General features: G+C 28.4%; 1 protein-coding gene across 1 annotated transcript in view; it reads right to left on the bottom strand.

Moving 5' to 3' along the window:
* The window catches only part of per (period), a 56257-nt gene continuing 41999 nt past the window's right edge, over positions 1-14258 (bottom strand). The window contains exons 14-20 of the mRNA XM_067270416.1: positions 13765-13877; positions 9916-10575; positions 6343-6599; positions 6181-6261; positions 2397-2561; positions 1381-1677; positions 1-75 (exon numbers count right to left, since the gene is read on the bottom strand). Of these exons, the coding sequence (XP_067126517.1) occupies positions 22-75; positions 1381-1677; positions 2397-2561; positions 6181-6261; positions 6343-6599; positions 9916-10575; positions 13765-13877 (1627 nt within the window). The 3' untranslated portion in view covers positions 1-21. The remainder of the gene's footprint in view (positions 76-1380; positions 1678-2396; positions 2562-6180; positions 6262-6342; positions 6600-9915; positions 10576-13764; positions 13878-14258) is intronic.

Here is a 14258-nt window from a genome sequence, read left to right as displayed (position 1 = left end):
TTTTTAAACAGCTTTGAATATTTACATATCCCCAGTAATTAAATGCAGAATATTTTCTTCCTTAGCTTCCACATCCTATTAAAGATAAAGTTTATTTTTATTTTATTTAAATTATAAAACTACACTTGTTGAAATTTAGTTTATCCAGATTAATAACATCAATGGATGTTTAATATACTTTGAAAATTTATTGGTTAATAATTAGTTAAATGAAATAATGTATATGTTATATCAAATTTTTGATTCATAACAATTTTTAACCATTAAAATTTTTTTAGCTTATAGCCTACATATCTTTTAATGGATTAGTAAGTTCAGTAAGTTAACTTTTTAATCCATTAGTAAATTAAATTAAATGAATGTATGCAAAATTTTATTAAAAGTTAACTATTAATTCAATTTTGCATACATTTATACAGAAATTTCATATTATGCTCAATAAACAAACAATTTTTCTATAGTCTAGTGATCAAATGAAAAGTTTACTTGCAATGAAAGTAATTTCATAATGCACCTGACCAATTTGTCATGCACTACCAATTTATTTATTTAGTTTCAAATGTTATCTCTTTAGTCTGTGGTAAACAAATGTTCAACACTTAAATTTTTCCTGTGATCATATGACAATAAAAAGCATGGATAGCTCACAAGATCACCAAAGTTACAAATGAATTTTTCATTTGACACATCCAATATATTCTATTCAAAGCTGATGGCTCATGGTACTAAGCTATTTACTCATTATCCTTGAATTCATATTAGTCCATATATCAAGACATCATACAGGATGATCTAACTTACTAAAAACAACAACAGAAACCAAAAACCAGCAAAAAAGTTTTTGGTTTCTGTTGCTGTTTTTATCACATTTACCCAATTTTGAGTAGTTGTGTGATCTAACTTACAATTTAGCAGGCATTTGATTTTTCTTTGGCAGTTATCAAATATCAGAGAAAAATTTGCAATAAATTATCTTAAAGAATATTAAGTTACCCTCATTTCTGAGGCACTTAACATTCTTGAAAATTATTGGCTTTATTTTTCTTTTTTCTAATGCCCTTTGCTTAAATCAATTGAGCTATATACATCTATTATTCTCAAATGTCTTGTAAATATTTAGAAGCAATAGATATATGGAGAGTCTGAAATCTAAATCACCAAATCTGGCAATTTAGATTCGTATGGTTTACAGATTAATATCTTTGCATATATCTATTTAAATATATTAGTGTATTAGTTTATGCAATGTAGAAATTGAATTTTATTCCTAAAGAGAACAATATATCTAAATTTATTATAATAAAAGTTTTAGAAAATTTTAAAAAATCTATCAACATCCTCAAAAATATTAAAAACTTCTATAAAATTAAATTAACTAACCTCATTCATGTCATCTTCAGTTGTATTAAATCCTAATCTCATAGCATTACAATTGGAATTAATTTCATCTTCTAAATCAGATTGTAAGTATTCTAATTGTTGATTTACTAATTTAGGCTGCTGCATTGATTGTAATACTTCTAAATCTTTCCTCAACACTTCTTCCATATTGGTGGGTTCAATCTGATAACGGAATATTGTATTTGCATCCATTTTCACCCCATTCATCCATGGAGGCTCGTGACGAATTAAACAAGGTGACTTATTAGCATTTTCTTTGGTATCCAACTCCATATCCTACAAAAAAAATTTTAAAATTATACATTATTTAACATTTTACTTTCCTGGCTGTCAAAACACAACATCATGGGAAAGTATTGTAATCATATCAAATTTGATCCTCAGGGTTTTTTGCAAATCTCAAGTTTTGAGAACTCCTGAACCCAGAAAAGTAAAAGAAAAAGTGAAAAAATTCCCTGAATACGTACATGTGTGTGTATTGGTGTCTATTTCATTTAATATCTCAGGATGAGGTAAAGATTAACAAATGAAATTTAGCATGATAACTTGTATTTAAGGGCATTAAATTCTGGAGTGCAGAACTCAAGGGAAGGAGGTAGAACCTAATCAAAATTTTACTTATTATTGGCATTTATAATATTTTTAAAAACTCATCTCTATCCTCAAAATAAGTCTTTTTATAATAACTAATAATTTTTATATTATTGTTTAATAATATTTTATAACAGATGGCACCATACACAACTTTGAACTAGTGTCATAGTGATTTTAAACTTACATTTTTTTTTTTAAATGGAGATTTTTATCATAATTCAACACAATTACTCTTTTTCAGCTTTTGTTATTATTTAAATTATATCCTAGTATAATTAAAAATTATCAGACTTTCTAGTGGTCCCGTTAACCTCCTGTTTGAGTGCTGGGAAAGTCTAGCAAGATCTTTATCAGTTTTTAACTTGTGATAATTTCTATATTAATTCGAAATAATATATTACCTCAGCATGATCAGATGGAGAATGACTACTCAAGTCATCAGATTTCAACAACGAAGATATAAATGATAATGTTGTATCTTCCTGATCCTTATCACCTTCATTCTCACCTTGTAATTCAGCATTTTTATGCATCTGTCTCTCTTTAGCTGTTTTACTGTTTTCAGCCTGAAAACCATAATATTTCATTAGAATTAATTCATGAAATGTTTCATTTACTTACCTTCTATAACTAACATTATTTAATCTATCTTAAAAACCTTAAAATCTTACTTAATTCAAGTTTATAAGTTTTCCAATAACATTTATGATAATTCTAAGAATATATAATAGTTTTAAAAGATGCTTTGTAGAAAAATATTCATTTCATCTAAAGAAATAAAGAGTGCTCTTAGAAGAAACATATATATAAAAGAAAAAGAATCGTCATCATAAAATCTCCATTTTTGTAAAAAGAAACAACATTCTTTGTATTAAGAGAAAAAAATCTCTTGATTAGAGCATGATATCAGCCTTACAAGTGTTTGTGAATTGAATTAAAAAAATGTGTATTCATTCAGCTCATGGACCAAAGAAGTTAATATGTAATACGGATGAGAAGGAAAAAGTGCAGAATGCAACACAAAGAAGTAATAATACAAAAACTCTATTAAACTCTACAGCATTTTCTGTCACCTATATAAGAATTATCTAATTAGATTCAATAATTTGGATGTAATGAAGACTGGAAATACTGTTTGATATAATAGCCAAAAATTACAAAAGGAGCGATCAAAATGTTAATTATAACAAGGATGATGTGCTTTACTTGTAATTAAAATAGATGAAAATCAAATATTGTTCTTAACTGATAAAAAATCTCAATGATCAGTAATATTGAATAAGTGCATTAATCAGATAAAAAAATATCAAAGAAAGAACATTTTGAAGAGTGTATTTACAAGCACAAAAGATATTACAAAAATAATAAATTATATGAACAAATATTATAACAGCTTTATTTTTAAGAATGATTTCTGTTTCTTATATATTTTTACTTGTCCTGTACACAGGGTGTTCATAACTAAAGTTGTCCTATTCAGAAGACTCTGCAGCTCCAAATTTGCATTGTGATAAATAAGAAAGTGTTTCGTTGACCAATGAGGGCAAACACCCAAAAAAAAGACACATGAAAAGTAGGAGATGGAAAACTGACTTTATTATGCATGATAAAAAAAGTACAGGCACAAAGGGATTTCAACTCTACAAGGGGTATTGATTAACAGTCACCCAAATCCAGTCATTGGTAGAACAATTATAAAAATTATCATCTTACAAAAAGGAACTGAAAATAATATTCACAAAAATTTCTCCTTAACACTAATTTATACCTAAAAAGGAAATAAAAGGTAAGGGGTGAGAGGTAATGAAGATGGCAGATAGATAGGAAAGAATGACTGGATAGTGCAAACATCATTTGGTTACTCAGAGGAACCAAGTGGAAGCTTCTTAAACAGAAAATTCTACATTCTGTCTTCCTTTTCCTTGGTTCTTGAGGGTTTTCATATGTTTGATTCTAATGGCTGGTAGCATTTTTGGACTCATCAAACTGAAATGTTGACTCTAACATGCTAACTTTGGCCTGAGAATTCAAGTTCTAGTCTCACCCATCTCTTGGGCATTGGACACTGTAAAGTCTCTCTTGTTTTTGTGGTCTTTTCTCCTCAAGCACCAGCCCAAAAGTGACCTTCCTTTGTCTGGTAACCTCATATACATCAACATAATGTATATGAGGTTACCTGAGAACATACGAAAGGTAACCTTGTATACATTATGTTAGTGAATTCTAGGAAGTGGCCCTCACCTTCAAGAAAGAATTAAGAAGATTTGAAAGTTCTAGGTGGAAAGAACAAAGAACAGGGAAAATTGTCAAAAGGACAAAAGCAGACAATATGGCATGCAGCCACAATGTACACAGTAAAGAATGTGAAAAAAGGATTTTGTAAAGAAAAATTTTAGTTCCAAATTGTCCATTACAAGGTAAATCATGCTGCAATCAAGAAAATGTGATAGGTGTAGCCAAGTGGAATTCAACTGAAATGGCATAAAAATGTTGACAACTAGCAAATGCCATTCTTATCAGCAACAGCTATGATGGTCATCACTTTGCTGGAGTGTGCATGTTTCTTTAAATGAGCTCACAGCCATTTAAAGAATGGTTTATTGTGATAATGTTGCAACATTGGCAGAGAGGACATTGCATTGTATGTGCAAAGCATCAAAACCTGAAATTATTAGGATTTAAGTGGAATTTTTCATCTTGATCTCCAAAATGTAGAAAGCAAGTTTAGAGTGAGATTTAATCAGAAAAGTCAAATTTTTGTAATGAAATAAATTTCATTTATTTGGTAAAATACTATATATATATAAAATCAACAAAATGTAGTGTCACCCTCAATTTATTCTATATATAGAAAATTCCTTAAAGATTCTCTCCAAAAGAAATATTTTTAATTTCAAAACAAAAAGAATCATTTTTCAGAGGACTAAAGAACAAAGAATCATAATACTGTAATTCAAAGTCAAACAAAAAAATAATTTTAAAAGCAATTTAGTAAAACCGTACCTATATGATGGAAAGTGAATAAAAGAAAGTCAAAAATATAACTAACATTGAAAAATATGAATTATCACATTGAAAATATTCAAACTCAAATATTAGTGAGGTTGAGACCTAAGTTTTAAATGCAAAAATGTGTACGTTGGATGTTCAATGCCGCTTTCCTGTAAGCCTAGAAGTTTGACAATGGTGTTTGGAAAGTCAGTGGAATCACGCTCAACATTCGAAATGCCATTGTCAAACTTCTAGGCTTATAGGAAAGCTGTGCACAACGTCCGACATACATGTTTTTGCATTTAAAACTTAGGTCTCAACCTTGCTATTATTTGAGTGAAAAATTTTAATTTCAACTTGTAACTATTCTTGATTATTATTATTTTTTGATATACTGCTTAAAAATATTTCATTTCATTTACATTATTATTATATACGTTATTATATTATGGTACACCACATACATATACAAATTCATACCAAGCTTTCATCATATATACAAAGTTTAAAAAAGTATAAATCCTGGCATTTTCTTAAAATAAGTAATTCTTACCAATTTAAAAATGTTTTATCCTTACTTTAATAACACAATATCCTCAAAACAAAGGGAACAGAAGTATTGTACTTACAAATGTAGATGCAATTAAGACGGCAGAAATATTGGCCCCATCTTCATACTTTGTGGAGCACAGAGCCAAATGCTGTCTCAAAACATTTAAAATTCATTAATTGTTGAAAGTTAAATAGCTTAAATAATAGATTTGTCTCAACTGCTCGTCAAAATATCGCACTTATACTTTTGAACACATTCGAATTAATTTGGTATTAGAGGCAGCAAATATATTTATTATGAACTTTTGAAAAATCTAAAAGGTCATGCATTAAAAAAAATTGATGAAACAAATATTTTCAAATAAAAACTTTTTAATAATATTTACAGATATGAAGTTGGTGTCAAATCCTGCTCATAAATATTAAATTAATTTTAAACAGTGTATACCAAAATATCTTATAATATTTAAAGAGAATTATGTTAACTATTTAATTTTTTTGAATTTAATTAAAATTTAGAGACAAAAAATGATGATCTCATAATTTCACTGGTCCTCGACAAAAGTCATTTAAATGATATCAAATGAGATTAATAATAACTAAAAAATTTGTATTTAATTAAATATTTATAAACGAAATTACCTTCTTATTTTTAATTTGTTTATTATTATTTAATTTAATATCCTTTGTGTTTTCATTGTTGGAAACTTCTGTATTAGTTTCCTGTAGTGTGAAAATTAGAATTTTAATATTATTGTGATTTAGAAATAAATATAGAAATGAAAGGAACATTTTATATCTTACTGTTTTGCTTTCAGTAGTTATTACATTGGTACACTTTTCAACTGGTGCTACGCATGTCTCTTCAAATTTTTTAAAATTTTGTTCAGATGGAGAAGTAATATAAGACTGTGAAATATTATTGTTGTTATTGCTGGTATTAATTCCACCATTAACTTGTTTGGGTTGTTCAGAAGTTTTGCCATCACACTGCCAATGTCCAGAATGAGGAATCATTGTTGAAATGGAAGGATAGCATGGCACTGCTCCCATATACATAACTAAAAAGAGCAAAACAATTATTTATTTCTTTTATTTAAAACAGAACAACATAATAATTTAAAAGTTAATCAATAATTTTTTATTAGAAAATGGGCAAATTCAACATTAGGTTTTGAAGATATAGACCTAGTGAGAATGTGCACTGATCGCTTAGGACATACAGTGAAACCTGCTAATGTGACCACTTGCTTAAGTTGACCACTTTGAGCTGGTCCCTGAAAAATAATACATTTTTCAATGGAGATATATCTGCATACAATGATCATCTGTCCATTGTGACAGATGGTTACTGTATGCAGATGGTCATACCACTTTGGTCATAAGAAATAATCTTGGGTAAAGTGACCATTAAAAAATACCACAAAAGCAAAACCATTTTAAAGACTGTAATTCAATTTGTAGCAATTGCATTGCAAATATAAAATATTTGAAACCATTGCACATTGTAGATAGGGGTTTAAACTAAATTTCCTGTAATCTTTTGAAATCTTTATTTTAGAGGCTTGAGTAAAAGAAAGAATAGTTTGAAAAATTTTAAATAATTTGTATCATAAATTGAAAATATCACTATCAATGCACCAGTACTGTGCAATTTTTAGTAGCAGCATTGGAGACAAATTTAAAAATTTCTGTTATGCTAGAAATCATGTTGGGCCACTATCAAGCTTTCCCTTATCAGAGTGTTTCATATTTTGGCTTTGTCTAGTAAAGTGAGCTAGTTTCTTTGGTAATTGTTAAGTCTCTTTCTGTGAATTTTTAATTTGAAAGTGAAATTCATTTTTCTTCTTTCTTTTTTTAATAACTCACTTACTAACCCCAATTAGTTTTTAGAATGGCAATCAAAGAGCTAAATTTTCAGCAGAAGTGCAAACTGGTCCACTTTTTAGAAAGTCATAGCAAGAGATGAACAGCTAAGGTGTTGAATTAGTAAGACAACCATAAATAACATCAAAAAGAGAAAGCGTGAGTATCTGGGTAGGCTTCAAATTGAGTGCAAAGATATGAGCAGAAACAGGGCAACTGAATTTGATGACATAAATTTCTTAACTGAAGTGATTTACTAAAATGAGGATATTAAATGAAAACAGACAAATTTATTGACTGTGATCATGATGTTGTGACCAATGAATCAGTTTATTCAGATGTTTTTGGATGTGTCCTAAAACAGCTCAATAAGGGGAAGAAGGAAAGTAGTTAGTGGAGATAAAGGAGGTCTATATCAGCGTCAGCAACCTTTCTGACTTCATGGACCACTAAACTCACAATTTTGAATCTTGCAGACCACTATGATGAATTTTTTTAAATGATACAAAATCTGTAGTATAATAATGATCATAAAAGTTCAGTTTTACCATATTAATATGAAACTTGCATGTTTAATTATAACAAATTAATGCAAGCCTAAAGTTCATTTCTGCTGGTTTGAAATAAGTTTATGGATTCTTAGTGCTTTCCACGAAGGACGATTACAAACAAATGTTGGGTTATGTTATCAAAAAGTTTGAGAAATGCTAATCTAGTTTAAAAATAAAAGTTGATTCTTAATTTTATTTTATTATTTAAATAGCTAGTATAAGAGTTTAAATTTTTTCATGTTAAAAAAAATACAAAACGTCTTTTATTAATATGCAATTAGCAAAAAATGCAGGAATTCAGAGTAGGGATGAACAACAAGTTATTCAAACAATTGAAAAAAAAAAATTGCTAGATGACAGGCAACAAACATATTTGTCTCATAGATTTTTTCCCATTATGCTATTGCTTCTCCATTGTGCCCAAACCATTGCAAAGTTTTCATTTCTGATTGCAATGGACCCATCTACAGGGCAAGAGCTTTATTCTGGTACCTGAACCATGTTTGTATCTTCATCATTCTCTCAAAGTTGAGACAATATTTGAAGCTTACCAAATTAATATATAGATGTTATATGTTTTGAGAGTAAATTTCTATTTATTTTAAAATAAATAAATAAATCAAAATTAATTAATAAATATGACCTTTATGAAAATAAGAAATATAAAATTAACATTACAGATCTGAAGAAGCCAAGAATATAGTGATTGATATTAGTTGTTTCCATTCTAGAAAGAGATTGATTATAAAACTTTGAGATTAGTGACTTAGTCTTAAAAACATTTAGTTTTTACGATATTTCTCAAAGAAAACTAGTCTTTGGATTAAATACAAGTCTCATTTCACATTCTCACCTATTTACACATATTCTTTAATCTTAATTTTATTACTAAATGACAATAACAATTATGAGGAAAAAATTTTAAAAATTTTCAGTATTTAACAGATGCATCTTAGTTCTTGGAGAATATTTCAGTAATACAAGAATTACAAGTATTTCTATGAAAGTTAGTAACATTTTGTGACCCAGTCAGTGATGAGTCACAAAATGTTACTAACCAGCCACCCAATACTGGGTCACAACCCATAGTTTCAGAAAAAAGCTGAACAAACTTACCGTATATCTCAGTGGATAAGACGATAGTTGAACCATAAAAAATGGCCCCAAAAATTCGGAGTCGTCTTATAGGATAGATACAAAAAAATTAGATTGAAATTTATATAAATTAAAACCATTATAAAAAGACAGATAAACTGCAGTTATTTACTAGAAGAGAGTAGGGTATGTGCACAGAATAGAACAGCCCATAGGATGTTTTTGTAAATAGTCAAGGTTATTACCCAAATGCTCTAATTAGTGCGAATGTTTGCAAAAATCACCAGATGCAAGAAAATAAAATTTGTTCATTTGAAAAATTACAAATAGGACATAATTCCATATACGCTATACAGTATTATTATTCAGATAATGATTGCTGATCTAAACTAAATTCATAGGCCGTTGATAGTTTGCGGGTTGTCTTATAGGACAGATATAAGCTAAAGCTATAAAACTTTGACGAAAATTTATACGTTGTCTTATCCGCCGAGATATATGGTATTTTAATATGAATTATTGCTGTATAACTTACAAATCATTAAGGAATAATCATACAACTATATCTTATTAGTTTTATCTGTTTAGAAGAAATAATATTTATCTATTTTTGCAATAAATGTTTGCATATTTTTAAAATAAACAGGATATTTTATTTATCATTTTTTATTCTGTCAAACATATGACCTTTATATAAAATCTTATTTAATTTGTATGTATGGTTTTTTTTATAATATTTCAAAATTTAGAATTATCATTTAACTTTTCATGAGCAATCTAGTTCTACACTATGATTATAAAAATAAATATAACAATAATGAAGAATAATTTTTATTTTATAATAAATTAGATAAAAGTTTTTTACCAGGCATAAAAAAAGGAGTGGCAGATGTATTACTTGGTGGCAAGTATCCATAAACAGGAATAGCAAAGTTAGCCAGTGATGGTGGATATACTGAAGATGATGTTGAACTGTTAACAGTTGTCGAATGAGAGGTTGGTGGTTGAGCAACAATTGGATATCCAGGAAAAGAAAATGGAGATGCAAGATTGAATGAAACAGGCAATGATGCATCCGTTTGTGTTGGAACAGTAACAGTGCTAACCATTTGACCTCTATTAGTTTTACTGTGTTTGTGAACTCCTGTTGTGTGTTCACAGGACTGTGGAGATCCACTACGTTTCAAACGATGGTTTTCTTTGCGTGTCAGTCCTCCTGAAGATGAAGACAGTATGCTCTTTCTTTGCTTTAAATGTTTGTGAGTCATCCTATTATGTTGTGATAACACTTGTTCTGTGAGTGTTTGACAAGGAGGATAATTATCATAACTGCCTCTACTGCTACTTCCACTGCTGCTGTCCATTGGCTGCATTCTTTCAACTGTTTGCAATGATCCATTTCCAGAATCTGCAGTTGTTACAGAAGACATTTTCCATTTGGACGAACCACAGCTAGATGCTTGAATCCTACAGTCATATCTTCCTGATGATTTAGTGCAATGAATAAAATGTTTATCCTTTTCATCTTTTAATGAAATAAAACAAAATAAATAAATTTCAATTAATATTTCTATTTATTATCTATATAAGTTTTCTTTTACTTTATTACAGTAGCCCCTCATTATATTCTGGATTCAGATATATCATGTTTTTTTTATCCCCCAGATTTTAAAAGCACTTGAGTCAATAAATTTTAAAATATCAATTGCCATTTAATTTCTTTTTGCAACAAAATACTGTATTTTATTCCTACTATTGTTCTTGAAACTACCACTGCAGATGAAACAATAAATTTGTCAAGACCTAAATAAGCAAAACAGGTGGACAGGTCAATTATCATTTATGTTTCCTTTTGATATTAAAAGTTGTTTATTGGTTTTAAGTACTGTTTCCTCATTTACAAGTTTCTGAGAATTCAAAATTTCTCACTTTATGTGAATTGATGGTATTGCATCAATTCACATAAAGGTTTGACATTTTGATAATGTATGGTAATGTATAAGGTAATGTATAAAGAAAAGATTTATTTATTTTTTAACAGTAAGTTCTAAAAATTTTATACAGTAGTAACTTTATTTTGCTTTTTAGAAAATTTTTAATCTTTGTAATTTTATAAGTTTTCATGTTCTATGTATATGTTCTATGTTTATTTTTTAAATTTTCAATTACTGTATTTCTAATTTTTATTGAAAAATATAAATTATACAAATTTTTAATAAGCAATTTATTATGGAATATAGTACTGTATAATAAAATTGAAACTGATATTTTGTTTTTATATCCACAGTATTTGTCTTTAAATGTCATTGTTAAAGAAACAATAATACTAAATGGGCATTCATAGTATCGATGTATAGGGTAAACATCAATTAATATGATATAACCATGAATAAAATTCAGTATTGCAAAACTGAGCTTATTTAATATCAGAAACATTTGCTGATGAAAGAATACAAGATATAGATTCCATAGCATGTATAATCTGTTTAGTATAAGCCCAGAATTTTTTTACTTGGTTATATTGTGCTGCCAGCTATATCACACTTTTTCTTGTTTCCCAACAAGTGCAATATAACAAGAGGCTACTGTATTTATAAACTTAAAACATTTATATTGATTTTTGGATGATTTTATTCTTTTTAATACTAACTGTTCTTAATTATTGATACAACATCTTAACATATTTTTAGATTTTGATTTCAAGGCATTATAATGCACAATTTATACACTATTTAAGTGTATAAGTTTCTAAAAGTGATTCCTCAATTATTCTAACAACTAATATTGATATAATTTTTTTTCTTATTTTAGTAGCATCTAGAGCAGGGGTTCTCAAAGTGGGCGATATTGCCCCCTTGTGGGCAATGAGTAAATCTAGGGGGCGCTGGAGGCAGGGTACTGAACGGTGACTAAAGGCAAAAGTTGGGGTCACTGATGGGTTATGAGGCATTGGGTATAACTTTATGGAACAAAGGGGTGGTAAATCGAAAAAGTTTGAGAACCTCTGATCTAGAGGGAGAGTATGCTTTATCAAGTTATTGATTAATAGTTTAAAAATGTTGAAACTCACAAACTCAAACAGTCCAATCATCTTCAGAGTGATTAAAAAGTGTGTGTAAACAAATCAGAAGCATACAACAGTGTATAAAGCTGGTACAATATAAACAGCAATGTCTACAATATTCAAATCACATATCACTTACTGAATTTTGTGAAAGTACCAAAATGTCTGGTAAAATGGCATTACAAAAACAGCACACATCTGAATCTTATAAGAATTTCCAGGATATTTAATGCAATCACAAACGTTTTCGATCTGCACAAGAGATCATCTTCAGGTTAGAATGTTTTCAAAATGGAAAGCAGAAATGGAACGTTTTTAAGATCATTCGAAAAAACGTTTTTGGAATGATCTTAAAAACTTCATCTTTGTCAAAAATGATTGGAATTTTTGACAAAGATGAAGATTTCCACAGATATAGATAGTTCTGGTAGGTACAGATTAATAAACTTCTACTATATACAGGGTTCGTATTCAAATTTTTGTTTTTATTTCCATGACTTTCCCTGACCCCCCTGACCAACTTTGCACAAATTCCCTGACAATCACATCCCTTACAGTATAATACATTGACAAATTAAAACAGCACTAGACTTTCTATGCACATATGTTTTGCTTCTCCAATGTTTTAATTAGTTATTTTTTTCTAATTAACAGTTATATATTTTTTATAATTGGCAAATTATTAAAATCAAAAATAAAATGTTTTATTAAAATTCTGTTATTAATCCACAATCATAAATCTACATGTCTTTGAAAAAAACAATTATTTTTTATTATTCTTTAACAAATTCTATATAATCCATGTACAAAAGTATATATTTATTAAATTTCTCTGTTAATAAATTTCCTGACTTTTATAAATATTAATAAACTGAAAAAAAATCAGAAATTGTTTTGTTATGCAACCAAAATTATTAAAATGAAAAATGATAAATAATACCATTTAAATTATTTATCATTTTGTGTACTTTGTAAATTTTTGCAAAAATGTTGTGTAAGCATGGGAGAAATTTTGGGTCCTGAAAATATTCTGCACTCCTTTTCACAAGTTGTATTGAACCACATTGCTTTTTGCTGCCTGCAGATGACTTACTTAGTGAAGCATATTGTCAGCAAAAAATCAACAAAGCAGCTAAGGAAGCAAATTTCCTGACTTTTTGACAATTTTTAACAAATTCCCAAATTTAACATTTCAATAAACAGCTACATTTTTGTGTTATGAATTTGCATAATATAAGTAAAAGATCTTTCTTGGATATCCTGTATTATAATAGATAGATATTTCACTATCAATTAATGACTTTGGTAATTAGAAAAATTTTAAAATAATGTAGTTAAATTTAACACAGCCTAAAAATGCAACACTGGAATGGAATATGAATTGCAACTCTGACATGCTTACACATTACATAAGTGTACTGTATTATCAGTTCAAGTTCTTCATTACATGCATTAATTTTAGATGGGTTCACAACAATTGTTTGTTGACATATCAACCATCACATTTGGAAGCAATTTATAATTGCTTCCAAATGTGATATGCTCTATATATATAAATCACCAATCTCACATTGTTGAATATTTTAAACTTATAAACTAATAATTTAATTTTAAAAAAATGCTAATCAGAAAATTTAGAACAGAATTCACCAGTTATTTTTCCATTTTCTTCATCAGTAATCATATTAGGTATCTGCCGCTCTTCACATTTACTACCACCGGAACCATCAGATGAATATGTTTTAGGATGACTTGCAAAAAATCTAAAATTTTAAGTTTTATATTAATGATGCATTATTTTTAAAAGTCTTAATAATAGTAATTAGAAAATAAAACTGTATGCTAAATAACTAAGTCATTTGTACTCCAGAGGTCGAATGAAAAGGGGAAAACAAACTCCCACACTTCCTATTACTTCCGATTTCAACGATGAGAAAACCGATCAAGATGACCATATAAGGCAATGAGTTTTACTAAGGTTCGAGAGACCAACTCTGACCTTAGTCACCTATAACCATTTATTCCGAATGTTTGACAGCTGTTATCAAATTTATGAGGTAGAATGAGTAACAATACCGGATAGAGAGAGGTCATAAATTTGTCGAAACATTTGATTTTAGACAATTAATATAAACAAACTCTAG

This window comes from Centruroides vittatus, unplaced genomic scaffold (assembly GCF_030686945.1).
Source record: "Centruroides vittatus isolate TY-2023 unplaced genomic scaffold, ASM3068694v2 contig_371, whole genome shotgun sequence".
In the NCBI taxonomy this organism is placed as follows: domain Eukaryota; kingdom Metazoa; phylum Arthropoda; class Arachnida; order Scorpiones; family Buthidae; genus Centruroides; species Centruroides vittatus.
Note: the sequence above shows the minus strand (reverse complement) of the source record. Positions and strands in the feature narration are given on the sequence as shown.